This window comes from Dendropsophus ebraccatus, chromosome 9, assembly GCF_027789765.1.
Source record: "Dendropsophus ebraccatus isolate aDenEbr1 chromosome 9, aDenEbr1.pat, whole genome shotgun sequence".
In the NCBI taxonomy this organism is placed as follows: domain Eukaryota; kingdom Metazoa; phylum Chordata; class Amphibia; order Anura; family Hylidae; genus Dendropsophus; species Dendropsophus ebraccatus.
Window position 1 is genome coordinate 118917990 of NC_091462.1, and position 22841 is coordinate 118940830.

The 22841-nt window shown below is 44.9% G+C and overlaps 2 protein-coding genes across 2 annotated transcripts; both read left to right on the top strand.

Moving 5' to 3' along the window:
* The first annotated feature begins 3192 nt into the window (after positions 1 to 3192).
* On the top strand, positions 3193 to 4143 carry LOC138801920 (taste receptor type 2 member 2-like). The gene has a single exon (XM_069985017.1). It carries the CDS (start codon positions 3193 to 3195, stop codon positions 4141 to 4143), a length of 951 nt encoding a protein of 316 aa, XP_069841118.1.
* An 8782-nt stretch (positions 4144 to 12925) lies between these two features.
* Positions 12926 to 13834, top strand: LOC138801921 (taste receptor type 2 member 39-like). Its single transcript, XM_069985018.1, has one exon. The coding sequence runs from the start codon at positions 12926 to 12928 to the stop codon at positions 13832 to 13834; it is 909 nt and encodes a 302-aa protein (XP_069841119.1).
* The last annotated feature ends 9007 nt before the right edge of the window (positions 13835 to 22841 follow it).

Genomic DNA, 22841 nt, shown 5'->3' on the forward strand with positions numbered 1-22841 from the left:
TCCCAGGGTTAGTATTCCTCCCACTAATGTAAGAGACCCTCAAAGACTGGCAGGCAGCAATGGGATCCCCGCTTCTCTTCCTCCATACGGCGAGAAGAGATCCAGTGAAGTTAGCAGACAGCCATGGGATCCCCGCTTCTCTTCCTCCATACGGCGAGAAGAGATCCAGTGAAGTTAGCAGACAGCCATGGGATCCCCTCTTCTCTTCCTCCATATGGAGAGATAATACTTTCCATAGGTTTCAGCTCCACCTCATGACCCAAAGTGTAAGCGGAATCCATGCCGGGCGGTAGGGGGGCTGCCCTGCTAGGGGATCATGTGAATGAGGTCTAAGGACCCTATTCCACGGGACGATTATCGTTCAGATAATCGTTAACGATCTCAAGCGACCGATTTAGCGAGCTTCTTGAGATCGTTTACACAATACAACAGAACGATGGTCTTTAATTCTAGTCATTCTTGTGGTCGTCCTGACCTCGTTGATCGTTCGCTTCAGAGTGATTCCACGGAACGATGAAAAACAGATTATTAGTAATGAGCGAACAGTGAAATATTCGAATATTCGATATTCGTACGAATATCTCCCGAATATTCGAATATTCGATCGAATATTCGATCCCATTGAAGTCTATGGGAACAAGTATTCAATTATTGAAAAACATCTATTCGACCATTAGGAGGTAAACTCCGGAAGCTGGGGGATTTAAACGCTTATCGAATATTTATCAAATATTCGGCGAACTATTCGATTTTTAAATGGATGTATGGTCCCTGTCAGTCAATGTGTTTTGCCAATAGGATTTGCACTATTAAGCTGTTGAACGCGCCCACTAGGAACGACCCAACGTTGTTTTATTACACCGAACTACTTGCGAACGATGTACAAATGAGCAATGCTAAAAATAGGTCCAGGTCTCATTAAACAATCAAAATTTCTCGTTCCTTGTTTAATCGTTAACGGCTATTCAACGAACGATGTAACGATTATCCGAACTATAATCGTCCTGCATTCCATTCCTCGATGTCTGTGTCATGGCTTCAGCCACACCTCAAGGGCAACCCAAAACACCATCAGGCAGGATATTATACCCGAGTCAGCCCCTGGGAAAACCCTCCGTGTCCAGCACTCCTCAACTCTATGCTGCTTCACAAGAGCATAAGAAAAACAGATTGCCGATCTCTGAGCCAAACGATAAAACTGCCGGCTGCTAGTGAAAGCGCTCAATGCAGTGAAATCCTAGGTGCATTGCCCCCTGGGAAACATGAATATGCAAAAGAAGAGCCGGTGGAGCCTCAGTAAAGAGTCTTAAAAACACAGGACTAGCCAGATATCCCTCCGGGAAGGACCCAGCCAAGAGGCAGCTACTGTAAGGAAACCACCAAAACCACCATATTAGGTGGCCCTATAAGTCATTGTAATGACAAGGGAAAAACCAAGGCTAGGTAACCATCCACATACAGCTGTTTCAGGGTTTTGCCTAACCTGGTCTTGGTTTTTCCCTTGTCATTACAATTATATGGTGGTTTTGGTGGTTTCCTTACAGTAGCCGCCCCTTGGCTGGGTCCTTCCCGGAGGGATATCTGGCTAGTCCTGTGTTTTTGAGACTCTTCAATCAGGCTCCACAGGCTCTTCTTTTTGACAAGAGCATGGCATCACCTGGTAAGCCCCTCAAGCTTCACTATGACAGGTCGGTGGTCCTCAGCTACTCCACCAACTCATGTTCTCCTCTAGGTAGCTGTAGGTTCCCCATGAAAAGTTGCATATTATATAGCAATATCGTTTATAGCAGATGGACGTCTCAGTCATTGAGAATCCTCAAGGGTTTTGCCATACACATATCTTATATTTAGTGAACAGATTTAATGTGATCATCTTAATTGATATTGTACATGCCCAGTTAAGATAAGGATGTAACTAAATCCATCTTACTGGCAACTATAGTCCTAAATCCTCCAAAAACAGGGTCTGTGGAGCCTCAGTTACAAGTCTCAAAACACGGGAACAGCCAGATATCCCTCCTGAGAAGGAAACCTGTTGGTAAGGTGGGAGATCACCAGACCACCCTAATGCGTAGCCCCTTAAGTCCTTTTTAGGAACTTACATGACCGGGATCCTTGGGCGCCCTCTAGTGCGGCTGGTCTGCTCGCTTTGGGCTGTTACCATGCATGCCGCAGGTCTACATCATCGGCCTGCACACAAACAGTAACAGCTGTTTCCTATGTGCTACTGACTGGCAGATTGTCAGTCAGTCAGAGGTTCTGGCCACAAGTGATTCATCTTGAAACCAGGATCCCAGACCAATAGGTTCTGCGCCGGTCTCCTGGTTCCCTACAAGTGTTTTGCCCCTCATCAGTGTGGTGTAGGATTTTATCTAACAGGGTAATGCTCTCCTTGAACTCAGTGATTGTTGGGTTTTGCTTGTAAACCCACCAGAAGAATAATAAGGTATATATATATTAGGACTAGTGATGAGCCTAACGTGCGCCTGGGCCATCTCTTGTTTGTTAGACTTTGAATAGCAGATAATGACCTTGTATCCGTTACATAGGAGGTGACGCTGCAGGGAAATCAGCTGCAAATGTTGTCTGGGGATTAACGCGTTTTAGGCTTCCTGACTGCAGAAAACAAGTCTTGGTGTCTTTGTAGAAATCCATCAATGCCAGGTACATCTGTGCACCTTCATGTGACTCTCATTATGGATTATACCCATTGAATATTGCATAGATTTGAATGACAGATATATGACATAAGTTCAGAGATGCAAATCCGTAGCACAGACGTCAGCTGTCGGCACACGAGTGCTGCTCCCGCTGTAGATGTCGCTATGTTTCTAGGTGACAATGAATTTGGGGCCGTTAAATCCCAGAAGTCATTTTTGCAGCAATGCAAATGTTTTAAGAAACTTTATTGGTGGTGTAATACGTATAATTTAGTGGCAGCCAATCAGAGCAGACCAGACTCCAACCAACCCACTGATCACTCATATGCCTGGACTCTTCTGACTGAGCAGATAAAAGCTTGGAGAAGGTCTCCAGAAGTTCTAGTTTCTTGCATACAGTTTGGCTATCGGAGTGTAAGATGTTTCAGGGTTGAACATTTTACGTCTACCGCTAATCCTTCCTCGGCCCACTCTCAGGACCACAACTCCAGACGTCTCCCTTAACTAGCACTTACTCCAGTTAGGGACAGTCATGGCCAACCACCACCCATTGAGCCTCATGTTCATTGTCATCCTCACTCTCGAGACCATTTACGGAGTGTCCACAAACTTCTTCATTATATTTTTCATTTACTCTTTCTACATCAATGGACTGGACAAAAGCGTCAGTAATAAAATCATCTTGGTTTTGAGCGTCTCCAATGTCTTATACGCCTGTGTGTCCTACATTAACATTTTATTCTTCTATTTTGACCCTATAGTTTTTCTGAAAACCTCCATCACCCCGGCCGTCTTTGTCTTTGCCATGTTCATCATCACCTCCTCGTCCTGGCTTACTGCTTGCTTGTGTGTCTTCTATTTCATGAAGATCAAGACGTTTAGGTCTGGCTTCCTGTTGCGGCTGAAGACGAAGGTCAGCTCTACTATACCCTGGATGATATTGATGTCTGAGCTCGTATCTGTTGTTACCGCCACAATGAACATATTGGAGTTTATTGAAAATGACAACACTCCTAAGAACATCTCCTTGGTCCAGCTGGCCATGATGACGGCCTCATCCAATGGGATATTTGCCAACAACCTGTACATCTCCTTTGTCTGCAGCTGCGTTCCATTCCTGATCAGTGTGGTGGCCACAGGGGCCACAGTTTGGTCCCTAAATAAGCACAGCAAAAAGATGGAGAAAAAACACACAAAAACCTCCACTGGGTTCAACGTGAAAGCTTATGAGAATACAATAAAAAACATGATACGACTTCTCATCTTCTACGCCATTTTTTATGTGACCTTGTTTCTTTTCTACTTTAACCTGTTTGCTGCTAACACCACTGGGTTTTGGATATTCCTGGTGGTGATATTTCAATACGCTCCAGTCCAGTCAACCATTCTCATTCTTGCTAACGCCAAACTGAAGAAATCCTGGATGAAGATCTTTTGCCACCACGTGACATCCACTCGAGACAAGAAAAGCAGCAATGAATAATCCAGTAATGTGTGTAATAGCCCATCAATATGGAACTAACTGACCCCTCACCTAAACCTGGCCGAATCGGTCCTGGTCCCAACTGAGCCAGGTGGTAAGAGGGTCGGGCTTCACTGTAATGCAAAGTCCAGCAGGGTCTGTTATATACATGGTGGGATAGGTCCTTCATCCGCAGACCCACAGACTCCTTATTCAGCCCCCCCCCCCACACACACACACACGCACACACACACTGTGGTATATTGTGTATTTTTTTTCCAGATTTCATTATTAGCGCTTCTTATGCATTTTTGCACACTTTGCTTTAGTTGATTTAGTTTGGTGTTAGGGTTACCCAAGGAGTTAGGGCTGTGTTACAGTCTTTTTGGAAGTTAGTTTTTTTTTGGAGTTTGGGGTTTTTATACTTTTAGATATTTTTAGGTGTTTTTACCATCTCGTGTACACCTTTTGTGTATACTATAATTTTTAAGATTTTCCTTTAAAGGTTGTCCGACCAAGCAGGTACAATGCCTGTGTATTGCTGTGTGTTAAATTATGAAGGTGTCACCTTATTATGCATCTAGGGTAGAGGAATATTAAGGTATGACAAGGCGTATGCACCTAAGGTATGACAGAGCGTATGCATCTAAGGTATAACAGAGCGTATGCATCTAAGGTATAACAGAGCGTATGCACCTAAGGTATAACAGAGCGTATGCACCAAAGGTATAACAGAGCGTATGCACCTAAGGTATAACAGAGTGTATGCATCTAAGGTATAACAGAGTGTATGCACCTAAGGTATGATAGAGCGTATGCACCTAAGGTATAACAGAGCGTATGCACCTAAGGTATAACAGAGCGTATGCACCTAAGGTATGATAGAGCGTTTGCATCTAAGGTATAACAGAGCGTATGCACCTAAGGTATGACAGAGCGTATGCATCTAAGGTATAACAGAGTGTATGCACCTAAGGTATGACAGAGCGTATGCATCTAAGGTATGACAGAGCGTATGCACCTAAGGTATAACAGAGCGTATGCACCTAAGGTATAACAGAGTGTATGCACCTAAGGTATAACAGAGCGTTAGCATCTAAGGTATAACAGAGCGTATGCATCTAAGGTATGACAGAGCGTATGCATCTAAGGTATAACAGAGCGTATGCACCTAAGGTATAACAGAGCGTATGCAATAAGGTATGACAGAGCGTATGCATCTAAGGTATGACAGAGCGTATGCATCTAAGGTATAACAGAGCGTATGCATCTAAGGTATAACAGAACGTATGCACCTAAGGTATGATAGAGCGTATGCATCTAAGGTATGACAAAGTGTATGCATCTAAGGTATGATAGAGCGTATGCACCAAAGGTATGACAGAACGTATGCACCTAAGGTATGACAGAGTGTATGCACCTAAAGTATAACAGAACGTATGCACCTAAGGTATAACAGAGCGTATGCACCTAAGGTATGACAGAGCGTATGCATCTAAGGTATGACAGAGCGTATGCATCTAAGGTATAACAGAGCGTATGTACCTAAGGTATAACAGAGCGTATGCATCTAAGGTATAACACAGCGTATGCACCAAAGGTATACCAGAGCGTATGCATCTAAGGTATAACAGAGCGTATGCATCTAAGGTATAACAGAGTGTATGCATCTAAGGTATAACAGAGCGTATGTACCTAAGGTATAACAGAGCGTATGCATCTAAGGTATAACAGAGTGTATGCATCTAAGGTATGACAGAGCGTATGCATCTAAGGTATAACAGAGCGTATGTACCTAAGGTATAACAGAGCGTATGCATCTAAGGTATGACAGAGCGTATGCATCTAAGGTATAACAGAGCGTATGTACCTAAGGTATAACAGAGCGTATGCATCTAAGGTATAACACAGCGTATGCACCAAAGGTATACCAGAGCGTATGCATCTAAGGTATAACAGAGCGTATGCATCTAAGGTATAACAGAGTGTATGCATCTAAGGTATAACAGAGCGTATGTACCTAAGGTATAACAGAGCGTATGCACCAAAGGTATGACAGAGCGTATGCACTAAGGTATAACAGAGCGTTAGCATCTAAGGTATAACAGAGCGTATGCATCTAAGGTATAACAGAGCGTATGCATCTAAGGTATAACAGAGCGTTAGCATCTAAGGTATAACAGAGCGTATGCATCTAAGGTATAACAGAGCGTATGCATCTAAGGTATAACAGAGCGTTAGCATCTAAGGTATAACAGAGCGTATGCATCTAAGGTATAACAGAGCGTATGCATCTAAGGTATAACAGAGCGTTAGCATCTAAGGTATAACAGAGCGTATGCATCTAAGGTATGACAGAGCGTATGCATCTAAGGTATGACAGAGCGTATGTACCTAAGGTATAACAGAGCGTATGCATCTAAGGTATAACAGAGCGTATGCATCTAAGGTATAACAGAACGTATGCATCTAAGGTATAACAGAGCGTATGCAGCTAAGGTATAACAGAGCGTATGCATCTAAGGTATGACAGAGCGTATGCATCTAAGGTATAACAGAGCGTATGCATCTAAGGTATAACAGAGTGTATGTACCTAAGGTATAACAGAGTGTATGCACCTAAGGTATAACAGAGCGTATGCACCTAAGGTATGACAGAGCGTATGCACTAAGGTATAACAGAGCGTATGCATCTAAGGTATAACAGAGCGTATGCATCTAAGGTATGACAGAGCGTATGCATCTAAGGTATAACAGAGCGTATGCATCTAAGGTATAACAGAGTGTATGAACCTAAGGTATAACAGAGCGTATGCATCTAAGGTATAACAGAGCGTTAGCATCTAAGGTATAACAGAGCGTATGCATCTAAGGTATAACAGAGCGTATGCATCTAAGGTATAACAGAGTGTATGAACCTAAGGTATAACAGAGCGTATGCATCTAAGGTATAACAGAGCGTATGCATCTAAGGTATAACAGAGTGTATGAACCTAAGGTATAACAGAGCGTATGTACCTAAGGTATAACAGAGCGTATGCATCTAAGGTATAACAGAGCGTATGCATCTAAGGTATAACAGAGTGTATGAACCTAAGGTATAACAGAGCGTATGCATCTAAGGTATAACAGAGCGTATGCATCTAAGGTATAACAGAGTGTATGAACCTAAGGTATAACAGAGCGTATGTACCTAAGGTATAACAGAGCGTATGCATCTAAGGTATAACACAGCGTATGCACCAAAGGTATACCAGAGCGTATGCATCTAAGGTATAACAGAGCGTTAGCATCTAAGGTATAACAGAGCGTATGCATCTAAGGTATAACAGAGCGTATGCATCTAAGGTATAACAGAGCGTTAGCATCTAAGGTATAACAGAGCGTATGCATCTAAGGTATAACAGAGCGTATGCATCTAAGGTATAACAGAGCGTTAGCATCTAAGGTATAACAGAGCGTATGCATCTAAGGTATGACAGAGTGTATGCATCTAAGGTATGACAGAGCGTATGTACCTAAGGTATAACAGAGCGTATGCATCTAAGGTATAACAGAGCGTATGCATCTAAGGTATAACAGAACGTATGCATCTAAGGTATAACAGAGCGTATGCAGCTAAGGTATAACAGAGCGTATGCATCTAAGGTATGACAGAGCGTATGCATCTAAGGTATAACAGAGCGTATGCATGTAAGGTATAACAGAGTGTATGTACCTAAGGTATAACAGAGTGTATGCACCTAAGGTATAACAGAGCGTATGCACCTAAGGTATGACAGAGCGTATGCACCTAAGGTATGACAGAGCGTATGCACTAAGGTATAACAGAGCGTATGCATCTAAGGTATAACAGAGCGTATGCATCTAAGGTATGACAGAGCGTATGCATCTAAGGTATAACAGAGCGTATGCATCTAAGGTATAACAGAGCGAATGCATCTAAGGTATGACAGAGCGTATGCATCTAAGGTATAACAGAGTGTATGAACCTAAGGTATAACAGAGCGTATGCATCTAAGGTATAACAGAGCGTATGCATCTAAGGTATAACAGAGCGTATGCATCTAAGGTATAACAGAGTGTATGCATCTAAGGTATAACAGAGCGTATGCATCTAAGGTATAACAGAGCGTATGAACCTAAGGTATAACAGAGTGTATGCATCTAAGGTATAACAGAGCGTATGTACCTAAGGTATAACAGAGCGTATGCATCTAAGGTATAACAGAGTGTATGTACCTAAGGTATAACAGAGCGTATGAACCTAAGGTATAACAGAGCGTATGCATCTAAGGTATAACAGAGCGTATGCATCTAAGGTATAACAGAGCGTATGCACCTAAGGTATAACAGAGCGTATGCATCTAAGGTATAACAGAGCGTATGCACCTAAGGTATAACAGAGTGTATGTACCTAAGGTATAACAGAGCGTATGCATCTAAGGTATAACAGAGCGTATGCACCTAAGGTATGACAGAGTGTGTGCATCTAAGGTATAACAGAGCGTATGCACCTAAGGTATAACAGAGCGTATGCACCTAAGGTATAACAGAGCGTATGCAATAAGGTATGACAGAGCGTATGCATCTAAGGTATGACAGAGCGTATGCATCTAAGGTATGATAGAGCGTATGCATCTAAGGTATGACAGAGCGTATGCATCTAAGGTATGATAGAGCGTATGCACCAAAGGTATAACAGAACGTATGCACCTAAGGTATAACAGAGCGTATGCATCTAAGGTATAACAGAGCGTATGCACCTAAGGTATAACAGAGTGTATGCACCTAAGGTATGATAGAGCGTATGCACCTAAGGTATGACAAAGTGTATGCATCTAAGGTATGATAGAGCGTATGCACCAAAGGTATAACAGAACGTATGCACCTAAGGTATAACAGAGCGTATGCATCTAAGGTATAACAGAGCGTATGCACCTAAGGTATAACAGAGCGTATGCACCAAAGGTATAACAGAACGTATGTACCTAAGGTATAACAGAGCGTATGCATCTAAGGTATAACAGAGTGTATGCATCTAAGGTATAACAGAGCGTATGCATCTAAGGTATAACAGAGTGTATGCATCTAAGGTATAACAGAACGTATGCACCTAAGGTATAACAGAGCGTATGCATCTAAGGTATAACAGAGTGTATGCATCTAAGGTATAACAGAGCGTATGCATCTAAGGTATAACAGAGTGTATGTACCTAAGGTATAACAGAGCGTATGCACCTAAGGTATAACAGAGTGTATGCATCTAAGGTATAACAGAGTGTATGTACCTAAGGTATAACAGAGCGTATGCACCTAAGGTATAACAGAGCGTATGCACCTAAGGTATAACAGAGCGTATGCATCTAAGGTATAACAGAGCGTATGCATCTAAGGTATGATTAGGCTTAGGCTTGCTGTGGATCCACAACCAGTAGGTGATCTATACTCATCGTAATATCTCTTCCTGGGATGAGATCTGAGTTATCTATCAGGTGATGTCTGTATTTTCTGAGTTTTATGTATATATTTTTATATATTATGTTTATCTTGTGTTTTTAGGCAATAAATCTCTATAGAATTCTATTGTACGCTCTTCTACTTGTCGGCAGCATTTGTCTTTCCGCCGTCTCCTCTGAGATCATTGGGGACATTTATCAGGACTCGAATAATCAAACGCCAGTCTTAGGTAAAGTGTAGATTTCAGGAGCAGGTGTGGATTTGTATCATGATTTATGCCTGCGAGCCTCACCTCCCCCCCACCTTGCCGTGCGCCCACCAACCTCCTTCCATCAGGCGAGCAGGGGATACGGATGGCGTACGTCAGGGATAAGGCAAGAATCTGGGGGCACATCACTGATAAATCTCCCCCATTGGTTGGATATTCAGGCTTCACCTCTCACCTCTTCACAGTTTGAGCAAATTCACCATCATCATCACCATCATCACTATCATCATCCCATCATCATCACCACTATCATCACCATTATTATTAGCATCATTATCAGCACCATCATCACCTTCCACCCTGTAGGAAGTTGTCACATTGGGGAAAAGGAAATGTAGACCCACACATAGTTAGTCCAGAGTAGTCTAGTCTAGTCTGGAGTGAGGTAGTAGACAGACACTCAGAGATTACTCCAACCCATGCCGGGAACATCTCTGGATAGAGCAAAGCAGCTAAGAGCCTACGTACTCTATCTCGCAGCACAGGTGAAACCAGATAACTTTGGACACCTTGCTCAACTCAGGTAACAAGGTCTGGGGCTTGTGTCACCCTGATAGGAAGGGTAACTCGACACTGCAGGGTAAAAGGGGGTATAGCGACAAAGGTCGAAACAAGGACACAAGTTTTCTTCTTCTTTCAAGTATTCTCCTTCGTCTTTTAAAGTTCTGGCAGAGCACAGTACTACATTGGGTTAGGACTCTCACAACCTACTCCTCTCCACTACTCTGAACTCTCTCTACTCTTGTCAGCACGTTACCATACGCTATTTCACTCTTTACCTCATCAGTTCTCAGTACAGATCTAGTGAAGTCAAGTCTGAATCAGTCAAGTATTATTCACTTGTATCACAGAAGCTTTCTAAATAAAAATGACACTGTCTTTGTTTCATTTCCCCCTTCTGTGGGTGGCGGTACCAACAGTTCGGGTGGGTCACATCTCCACTCTGGGCCACCCTGATAAGCGCCCAAGTAACCCATCACAACGACCATTAGGGAAAAGTATAGCCAGCCCCAAAAGACTAAAAGCAGATGTGGCTCCGTAACCTGTGTGCTGAGTTAGAACTGGCGTCACAACAACCTACCACCAGGCTAAGCTATACTCCACCGACCAACCACCACAGTAGTGGAGTCACACAGTACCATCTAGCAGGTCACCGGTCCCTACTGCAACACCACACGGCAGCCCACCACAGTCTCTGTATCCATGGGGACCCAACCTGATCTGTACACTTTACAGCTGTGGAAATGCATTCCGCAACCCTTTTTAGTTCTGAAGGCTGTGACACCTCTTCGCTCCTCTCCAAGCCCTGACCCTGCTTGGGTCTTCCAGCTGACTGCCAATCAGGCAGGGACAGGTGTGGTGCAGCTCTGCGATCGGTCACCTGTTGAGTTATAAGATTGTTATACGGTTATAAGATTGACATGGCGCCAGTGCTAACTCAGCACACAGGGGTGATGGTAGACCTGCTTGTTGTGTGTGGCTCGCTATACCCTTCCCCAATGGTCGGTGACCTGCCGGGTTGTGATAGGTCCCTTGGGCGCTTATCACGGTGGTCCAGAGTGGAGTTATGACCCACCTGGACTATGGGTGCCACCACCGAAAGAAAGGGGAAATGACTCAAGGACAGTGTAGTTTGTGTGTAGGTGCTGATGCAATGATCACCGAGTCCCAATAGAATAAATAAACTCTTTCTTTACTGATAAATCTTCTGTGATACAGGTGAATAATACGTGACTGATACAGACTTGACTTCACTAGATCTGTACTGAGAGCTGTTGAGGAAGAGTAGAGTAGCATAGCAGTGCTGAAATGGTTGCGTGCTGAGAAGAGTAGAGAGAGTTCAGAGTAGTGGAGAGGAATAGGTCATGAGAGTCCCAACCCAATGTAGTACTATCCTCTGCTGGAACTTTATAAGGAGAAGAATACTTGAGAAGAATACTTGAAAGAAGAAGAATACTTTTGCCCATGTTTCGACCTTTGTCGCTATACCACCTTTTGCCCTGCAGTGTCGGGGTACCCGTCCTATCAGGGTGACACAAGCCCTAGACCTTGTTACCTGAGTTAAGCCAGGTGTCCAAAGTTATCTGGTTTCACCTGCGCTGCGAGACAGAGTACGTAGGCTCTTAGCTGTTTTTCTCTACCTGGATAAGTTCCTCTGCTTTAGGATACTGTCCTGCACTTTTATAGATGTTCATGGCGTGGGTTGGGGTGATCCCTGACTGCATTATAGGTAGAAGTGTTGCTTTAAAAAGAAAAGTCTCTGTGTCTTCCATGAGCATCTCTCTACTACCACACTCCAGACTAGACAGGTAAGCATCAATCATGGACTAAATCAGTGCCGGTGCGATCTGCTGGCATGCTGGATGTAGCCCCACTGCGATACCGATGGTGGTGCTGACGTCTTCACTTGCTTTTTTTATGTTGACTGAATGACTCTACATAATGAATAATAGTAAAATATTCTTTCAGGTTTAACATTAATAAAGATTGAGACAATCTAGACGAATACTAGAAATCAGAGAATGAAGGGAAGATTGGTTGAAGCTGACAGGGTGAGGTTGCGTGTGGTGAACACAATTAGTCAGTCATGCAAATCCTGGAAGTAATGTAATATATTAGCTGTCTCAATATAAGAAGAATCATTAGTGCAGCTGGATGGATGGAGACTGTGCAGCACACACCTGACACTAGACTCTTCTACCAGAACATTGGTTTCTTCAGAAACACCACAATCATAAGCAAGGAAAGACGTGGAGAAGAGAAGACTGGAGGAGTGAAGCCTGGAGGGAGAAAACTGGAGGAGTGAAGAAAGGAGAAGTAAAGACCACAAAAGTGAGGACATAGAGCAGTGAACCCCAGAGTGAGGTGGAGTGACGACTGGAGAGGTGAAGCCTGGAGGTAGAAGACTGGAGGAGTGAAGAAAGAAGTAAAGACCACAGAAGTTAAGACCTTGAGCAGTGAACCCCAGAAGAGTGTAGCCTGAAGGAGCGAAGACTAGAGAAGAGAAGACTGGAGGAGTGAAGACTGGAGAGGTGAGGACAGGAAGAGTAAAGACGAGAAGCATCGCCTCCAGGCATGGATGCCAGTGGACTGACAAGTCTTCTTTGTGTCACAGTACTGGTGCTGGAGTCGAGTGTTGCGGCTGTGGCCAGTGTCTACATCATCACCTTTATTCTTCTTGATTTTTATAAACAGAAAAACATTAAGACTGGAAATAAGATCCGGATGGCCCTCGGGCTGTCTAATGTCTGTCTGACCATTATAACATTCGCCAACATCTTCAGTGGTTTCCTCTGGCCCATGACCTCCAGGATGACCTCCTCTAACTACATCTTATACTCCTTCAACATGTATTGTATCAGTGCTTGTTGCTGGTTTCGGGCCCTTCTGAGCTTCTTCTACTTCATCAAGATTGTCAAAGTAAAGACCAGCTGTTTTATGTGGGTGAAGACAAACATCAGCCCCATTGTCTCCTGGGTAATACTGGTGGCCCAAGTTGTGTCTTTTGGGAGTTTTATTACAGCATTTTTCCTCATTGTTCCTCGGGCAGCATCACATAACTCTACAGTCTCCTCATCCAAAGCTGCAGACGTTGCTGAGCTCAGGCGGACGTTCATACATATAGTGATAGTTGTGACTTTTTTGCCTTTGCTCACCATTCTTGTCACCTCTATCACTACGGTGGTGGTTCTAGGGAAGCACAGACTGAAGATGGTGCAGAACATGGGACCTAACGTCCAGCTAGATACCTACAACCGCGCTGTCTTCAGGATTTTGCAGTCATTGTTCTTCTTTGTTATGTTTTTCCCGGTAATGTTGATCTTTTATTTGCAGGTGTCTGAGGAGATGAGTCCCGGATTTTGGGTCTCTCTTATCGCCTTGTCCGCTTTCCCCCCAATTCAGGCGATGTTTATAATCCTTCTGAACCCCAGACTTAAGCAAGGATGGAAAGAGATGATCAAACATGTGAGAAGCCAACAATAAGTGGGAGGAGGGCCACAACCTCTGCGGGCGATATGTCTCCTAATAACAATATATTGACACTACTGGTTGTTACCGGTTTTACCTCTATGATACTTCTCAGAAGATGACGTTTTAGTGAACATTAAAAGCCCTATTACACAAAGCGATTATCATCCGTATTTGGCCGATATTGGGCGTTACGGCAGATAATTGCCTTGTGTAATAGAAGACAACGGTCAGCTAACATGCTCGGGGTCGGCTGATCATTGTCCTTCAACATGTTAAAAGATGAACAACCACGATAGCAGCGATCTGCTACCGTCACTCCGCGTAATAGGAGGCAGCAGTAGCAACAGACCGCCGCTATCTTCTAAGGGCTGCCTGGACTATCTAGTGATCACCCTGGCAGCCCCCTCTAGCGGTGTAATAGCGCCAGCAGTGAGGGGAGGGAAGAGGAGCTTGCTCCCTCTTATCACCCCGTGTAATATTGGCCGTAAGCTTGGCAGAAGTCATGGTCACAAGGAGGCACAAGGTAATTTCGGCACGCCCTGCTGGTCTGTATTGTTACATTTGGGTGCTGAGACATCACTGACGGCTTTAATCATGTGACAATGTTATCTGACGCTGGAACCTTCCTGCTATTCCCTCCTTCTCCTGTTTTCTACACTATGGTTTGTGCGAGGTGGCTACCTCATAGCCTGATTCCAGAGTAAGGGATCAGGCAAGCAGAGATAAATAGAGAAAAGCCCAATGGTAGATGTCGAAAGAGCTCTGAGAAACCGATAAACACTACACACAATGCTATACCAAATGGCAAACTATGCACGGACACAATGAAAGCAACACTCATCTGTGAGCTCCCAAAATAGACGATTGGCTGGATCTATAGGAGACTTCAACCTTCTGGTGTAACTCAAAAACAAGCACCTTGGTCTTCCAGAGAGACACTGTTTTCTGCTAACAATATGTTCCTCCTCTCATGGGAGGGCATGGCTTTAGTCATTTGGGATGTGATTAAGGTTAAAAAGAGTCATCATATTCTGACATTTAGCCAAAAATAGTTGGACTAGGCTTCGGTTATGTCAGATCTATCAATCAGCCTGTGAGAATCGGAGCTCTGTCCATCTAAGTTTGGAGAGAAATTAGACATTTTTAGGAAATCTGGAACATTCAGGCTTCACTCATAATTTATTGGGAGTCTGACATTGACTTAAGGATGAGAGAGCTGCTCGACATGTGCTTCTTCCCAGAATTCCCAGTGGGGCATGAATGTCCTAGAAGTCTCCACATGTCTTGGATGTTGTCCTTCTATCTCAGCTTCATCTGCACCAGGGAAGTCTCTAGGTCATTTTGACTACAGGGCAAATTTTGATAGAAGCCTCCTGTGCTCTGTCCCCATTGTAATACTGTCCCCCTGTGCTCTGTCCCCATTGTAATACTGTCCTCCTGTGCTGTCCCCATTGTAATACTGTCCCCCTGTGCTCTGTCCCCATTGTAATACTGTCCCCTGTGCTCTGTCCGCATAGTAATACTGTCCCCCTGTGCTCTGTCCCCATTGTAATACTGTCCCCTGTGCTCTGTCCCCATAGTAATACTGTCCCCCTGTGCTCTGTCCCCATAGTAATACTGTCCCCCTGTGTTGTCTCCATTGTAATACTGTCCCCCCTGTGCTCTGTCCCCATTGTAAAACTGTCCCCTTGTGCTCTGTCCTCATTGTAATACTGTCCCCTGTACTGTCCCCATCGTAATACTGTCCCCCTGTGTTCTGCCCTCATCGTAATACTGTCCCCTGCATGGCCCAGCACAAAAAATAAATTATACTCACCTAATCCTGGCATGGAGCGGGTCCCTCTATCTTTGGATCTTCTCTTTTTCAGCCTGTCACCGCGGGGACGGATCCTCTGGCAGGCGCAATGACGTCCTATCAGTGCGCCTGCTGGAGGGAGAGATGACGTACAATGGCGGAGACCTGGACCTTGGATGTGCGCTAAGCTGAGCTGAGCGTGGGGATGCAGGCGGCGGTACGGGGATGTGGGGCGACCTGAGCTGATAATGTGCGCTCAGAAGATGAGCGCGGTCCAGGAATGTGCGCCCCAGGGTGGCGAGGGTGGCAGCCTGAGCTGGGGATTGACGCTCCAGGGGGATGCAGTCGCGTTGCGGGCAGTGAGGGCTGCAGCAGATGAGCACGGGCAGCGGCGGTCCAGGGGTGGGGGGGCACGTGGCATGCTATTCAACCCCGCTGGGTAAGGGCCCAGGGGGTGGCCACCAGCGCCCTAGCTGGCAGCACCCCGTGCCGTTGCCCGGCCGGCACAACGCAAGAAACGTCCCTGATCTGCACACACAAGCCGCCAGGGTCACTGTATTATAGGTTTAGGAAACTTTTTTCATTAAATTATCCTGGCAATTACAAGTGCAAAACGACAAGCTCATCATTCCATCTACGAGGCGTCGGCCGGCCACTCCGAGACCACAGCTGATCCTGGGTTTAGCGGGCAGAATCTGATCCTCTACACAGTGAATGCCCAGTGGTTGGTGAATGAGCTTTTGCATTTGTAATCGAAAAAGGAGAATCATACTGAAATGGATGGGGAGAGCCTCGTGACATCTATGACACCTCCCGGGTATGATGAAGGGCAGAGGAACCCCCAATGTGGCACCAGTGTGGTAGTGATCAGAACCAACAGGGCAGAGCACCCACATGATGCACGTCCTTCTGTGGTTTCTGGATTTTCATAGTTAAACCTTTGTACAACCCTCGGGAGTTGTTGTTTCTTCTCATTCTGTAAGTGTGGGGACTGTGCGGCTTTGGGGTTTTGACTCGCTTTTCTGGACCAACAATTCAATGGACGTCTTCAATGGACATCATTAGTTTTTCTTTTGCTTTTTAGATTTCTTAAACTACCTAAACAGTCAAATGGGCGGACCTTCTCAGTGATTGACACTTCTCTCCACATGCAAATTGATATGTCGCTAAGTAGGGACACCCACTTGACTAATTAGCCCTGAAAAAGTAGAGATTTACAGGAATAAATTACACTCACAATCAGTCTGCGCCTCTTCTCCCGCTCTGTAACATGGTGTTTGCAGGTTGCATTTTTAATGTGACAGATTCCCTGGGTTGTCCCTAAAGGACTCTGATCTATACTAGGGGAGGAGGGGAATGAAAAAAATTGTCCCTGAACCCAGAATCCTCTGGTGGGCCCCCGAGTGATGTGGGCCCCACGATGATAATAAATGGGGGGGGGGGACTTACCGCCCACACGCTCCCAAGTTGCTTCAGCTCTTCCAGCACACGCTCTTCCAGCATAGGTAACATGACAACAGAAGAGAAGAGCAGCGCCAGGAGAGCTGCAGAATGTGGGAGTGTGTGGGAGGTTTTTTATTGCCATGTTTTATTGTGATTACAGGGGCCATACTTGGGTGGGCTGCACACGGGGCCATTTACTTTAGGGACTACACAAGAAACCATCTACTGGCTGCACATGGGGCCATCTGCTAAATGGGGGATCTACACAGGGGGATATCTACTATAGGGGGACTATACAGAGGGGCCATCTACTTTAGGGAGACTACACAGAGGGGGCATCTACTTTAGGGGGACTACACAGAGGTGCCATCTACTATAAGGGGACTACACTGAGGGGCCATCTACTATAGGGGGACTACACAGATGGGCCATCTACTATAGGGGGACTACACAGAGGGGCAATCTACTTTAGGGGGACTACACAGAGGTACCATCTACTATAGGGGGACTACACTGAGGTGACATCTACTATAGGGGACTACACAGAGGGGCCATTTACTATAGGGGAACTACACCGAGGGGCCATCTAATATAGGGGGACTTCACACAGTGGCCATTTACTATAGGGGAATTACACAGAGGGGCCATCTGCTATAAGGGGACTACACAGAGGGGCTATCTACTATAGGGGGACTACACAGAGGGGCCATCTTCTATAGAGGGATTACACAGAGGGGCCATCTGCTATAGGGGGACTACACAGAGTGGCCATTTACTATAGGGGAATTACATAGAGGGGCCATCTGCTATAAGGGGACTACACAGAGGGGCCATCTACTATAGGGGGACTACACAGAGGGGCTATCTTCTATAGAGGGATTAAACAGGGGGGCCATCTGCTATAGGGGGACTACACAGAGTGGCCATCTACTAAAGTGGGATGTACATAGTTGACAATGTACTAAAGGGGTCTACACTGTTGGAGATGCTCCATTGCAGACATTACTACTACAGGAAACAGTGTGATAACTCCCAGATAACTAGTCACGGCTCTCTCCCTGCCTCACGCATGTGATTAAGAAATTATTTTACCGGAACATGAAGCTAAAGTCACGCGGGACAACCCTATTTACACTAGGTGGCATTCTCTCTTGCAGTCCTGAAGTTCATTCCAGGATATAAAGTCAGTAGTTAGGTAACTGCCTGTAGCTGAAAACTCCACTGCAAGATGCTAGATCTCCTTAGGGACCTCCTCAGTGGCTAGCTTCTCCTACTAGGTGGGCCTGTTGGGTTGTTGCCTACAAGACAATATTAGACGGATTGTCATTCCTGTGAACATAGGTACTAATATTCAAGTTAAAGTGACTCTGTACCCACAATTTGTCCCCCCCAAACCACTTGTACCTTCGGATAGCGGCTTTTAATCCAAGATCTGTCCTGGGGTCCGTTCGGCAGGTGATGCAGTTATTGTCCTAAAAAAATACTTTTAAACTTGAAGCCCTGTGCCAAACAGGAGTATCTGTGCCCTAACCTTGCACCACCCCTCCGTCCCTCCTCCCCGCCCTCTTCATCATTAGAAATGCCACTAAAACATTTTCTTCATGCTGAACATTACACAGGTCCTTAACGATCCAGCCATGTGCCGTGCTGACACAGGTGGGGAATAGGAGGCAATCTGCCTGGAGCATTCCTAATGATGAGGAGGGTGGGGACGAGGGGCAGAGGGGCGGTGCAAAGTTAGGGCACAGATACTCCCGTAGGGCACAGGGCTTCAAGTTTAAAAGCATTTTTTTAGGACAATAACTGCATCACCTGCCGAATGGACCCCAGGACAGATCTTGGATTAAAAGCCGCTATCTGAAGGTACAAGGAGGGGGGTCAGATTGTGGGTACAGAGTCACTTTAAAGACCCACAGCCGAGTGCCTTAGGAATTGGATAGAGCTCCACACCTGACCCCTGCAATTCACTGTCACCTCCGCAGACTAACTGAAGTATAAAGGGAAGTCAGAGACTACATCTTATCTAGTCCACCAGTGAGAGGCTGTGATTCTTCAAATACACACACATATATATATATATATATATATATATATATATATATATCTCCTTATGTTTATTATAAACTAATTAGCACATATCTGTATTGTTATGACTTTTTCACTGTCTAGACTTTGACTTTTGTTGGACATATGTGTACCTACATTAATGTTACGTATGCCTGACCGTACTTTGGCTTATTGATGCACTGTAATAATAAATCTTTGTAACTTTTGCACTGATTGAAGATTTATTGATGTACTTATGAGTCCACTATAAAACACGTGTTTATTGAGATGTGTTCACATGCTTGAAAAAAGTCTCAATTGTGAGACTGAAACGTCGCACTGCCTCTTGCATGGATTGAATAAACCACCTTGAATTTTCATTTATTTCTGGATTGCCCAGTACTTTATATTGGGTATACTTCTGCTGGTGATTCCCGGCTTACAGCTTGCACCCAACTTCAACTACTTTCTTTGAGTGCTGTGTTCCATATATATATATATATATATATATATATATATATATATATATATATATATATATATATATATCATAAGCTGTGAGGCACCTCAAGGAGGATCATAGGGGTTTTGTATGGATTAATGTATGTCACATGAAAATATATGTGTTTCATATGTAAATATATGCCATAAGGAAATGTATGTTATATTGAAATGTTTGTACAAACAATGATCCCTGTAACTAGTAGTCCTTTCTCATTGTCAATATGACAGGAGATGGTTTATGGCATTTTACTGTTTGTTTTTATTGAAAAAAAAAGAAAGAAAGAAAGAATAATAAAAAAAAAAGACAAGGGCCCTCCTATCCGGGCCCTGACACCTCTTATTGCATTTCTTCTATCAATTCACCTATTTGCCTGTTGGATTACTACCACTGACTTTTGCACTAAATACCGAGTACTGTTTGTTACTATTTTTGCACTAAGATTTCTTTTATAAGTAAAGTTTCAATGTTATATCTGTGCTGCTGCACAGTCCTAATCTTAGTCCTAACCAAGGTCTGGCTGCCATGTGTCCGGGGATGGTTGTTACCACTCCTGGCCACAAGGGGTCCCCAAACACCAGAACCCACCAGCAGTCCCAGTCAGTACCAGCAGCCCGGGCCACAGCATGGGGATCTAAATTATTGTCTACTGTATATTGCACTTTTGTACTGGAGAAAGAACTGCATAGTGTGAACTGTCTGTTCTTCAGTTTACCTGTTCTATTAGAAAAGCTGCGAGTCCAGGAGTGGGCCCATACAACTCCTGGCCACCATGACAAATGCCTCAGTGGTACACAACATCTGGCAACCCATGTCTGTGGTACGGTAGAGGACGTCACTCTGTCCAGTAAGTGGTGCTCGAGGTAGCAGTGGTCGCCAGACACCAGTACAGATCAATCCCGACACTCACCAAGTAGATAATGCTCATTTATATGCTGCAATTCCAGGTACATAGGGGACACGTTTCGGCCTATGACCTTCATCGGCTCAACTAACAATAGAAACTAGCTGGTTTACATATACAAAATATACAGTGGGTGTAGCCAGATGCTGACGTCACTCACAAACAATGCGCTATCGATGAAGCATAGTCATATCACATAAACCTCAAGTCCTGCAAGAAAACAAAAGACAGTGGTGATCAATGCAGGGTAATGGAGAATGACTGCGGATAAAGTGTAGCCATGTCCCTGTGTAAGCCATCCGGCATAGAGCGGGTGGAGTAGGAGGCAGGAGATGGTTCAGTGTGGGCGGGGCTAGCTCGCGCATGCGCTGTCTGCATCTTCAGCTGTACGTGTAAAGCGGCTGCAGGAGAGGATCATGGGAAAGCAGCATAATGGAACTACAATGTAATACAAGTAGCTATAGCCTCCAGGTAAGTAAAAAGAATGGGAATACAGGCACAAGGATAGTACTGTGTGTTACGGCGTGGGAGCCGGGGATGGACGCTCCTCTCTCGTGAGCATGCTTATCGCAAGGGACATCAGTGGGAAAATACAGGTCAATCAAACATATACCATACACTTCGAATATCCAGGAAAATAATGATCGATAGGTATTGGAATTGCCCTGGCTCAGTAGTGGACAGAGGCTTAGATCCTAAGTGGAGCAGGAGACAGAAATATGTATATATGCAATGCTGTATATGGTAGTAGAGGGTGGACATACCCCATAAATGCACAGAGCCTATCCCAAAATAGGTGCGGAATAAGGTAATAGGGCAGTTAAACTCCTCCTTCTCCTCCACAGACTGCCCTATTACCTGATTCCACACCTACTTTGGGATAGGCTCTGTGCATTTATGGGGTGTGTGATCAGTATGTCATCATGTGATCAGTATTACCAGGCTTCATCATGTGATCAGCATTACCAGGCTTCATCATGTGATCAGCATTACCAGGCTTCATCATGTGATCAGTATTACCAGGCTTCATCATGTGATCAGTATTACCAGGCTTCATCATGTGATCAGTATTACCAGGCTTCATCATGTGATCAGCATTACCAGGCTTCATCATGTGATCAGTATTACCAGGCTTCATCATGTGATCAGTATTACCAGGCTTCATCATGTGATCAGTATTACCAGGCTTCATCATGTGATCAGCATTGCCAGGCTTCATCATGTGATCAGTATTACCAGGCTTCATCATGTGATCAGTATTACCAGGCTTCATCATGTGATCAGTATTACCAGGCTTCATCATGTGATCAGCATTACCAGGCTTTATCATGTGATCAGTATTACTAGGCTCCATCATGTGATCAGTATTACCAGGCTTCATCATGTGATCAGCATTACCAGGCTTCATCATGTGATCAGCATTACCAGGCTTCATCATGTGATCAGTATTAGCAGGCTTCATCATGTGATCAGCATTACCAGGCTTCATCATGTGATCAGCATTACCAGGCTTCATCATGTGATCAGCATTACCGGGCTTCATCATGTGATCAGTATTACCGGGCTTCATCATGTGATCAGCATTACCAGGCTTCATCATGTGATCAGCATTACCGGGCTTCATCATGTGATCAGCATTACTAGGCTTCTCAGGATAGGCTGGTGCAGCTACAGGCTTGGCTGAAGCAGACATGGACCTGGCAGGTGTAGGCTCAAAACAGGTGGGAAGGCAAAGGGCTAAGACAAAGACCCAGGACAGTCCAAAACCAGATACAACTGGGAACAGGCATGGGACAGGAGTCCACAGGGCACAGTACAAGAGATAGGTAGGATAGGTAATTTTACTGTAATGACACTTAGGCTTAGAATAAGGGAACTAACTGGGTTTATCAGATACAGGTGGTGGCAGAGACAGGTGGCAGAGACAGGTGGTGGCAGAGACAGGTGGTGGCAGAGACACGTGGTGGCAGAGACAGGTGGTGGCAGAGACAGGTGAAGGCAGAGACAGGTGGTGGCAGAGACAGGTGGTGGCAGAGACAGGTGGCAGAGACAGGTGGTGGCAGAGACAGGTGGCAGAGACAGGTGGTGGCAGAGACAGGTGGCAGAGACAGGTGGTGGCAGAGACAGGTGGTGGCAGAGACAGGTGGTGGCAGGTGCTGACTATGACTTTACTGATGTAACAGAAACAATACGGGAGTGACGTGAAGAATCTGCCGGAAGGAAAGAGACCAGCAACAGTACGGTCTGTGACTATTACGTCATTGGGTAAGAAACTGTTAACTTCAAAGTACTGTATGATTATGGAGTATTGTAAAAGATCCCAGAGGAA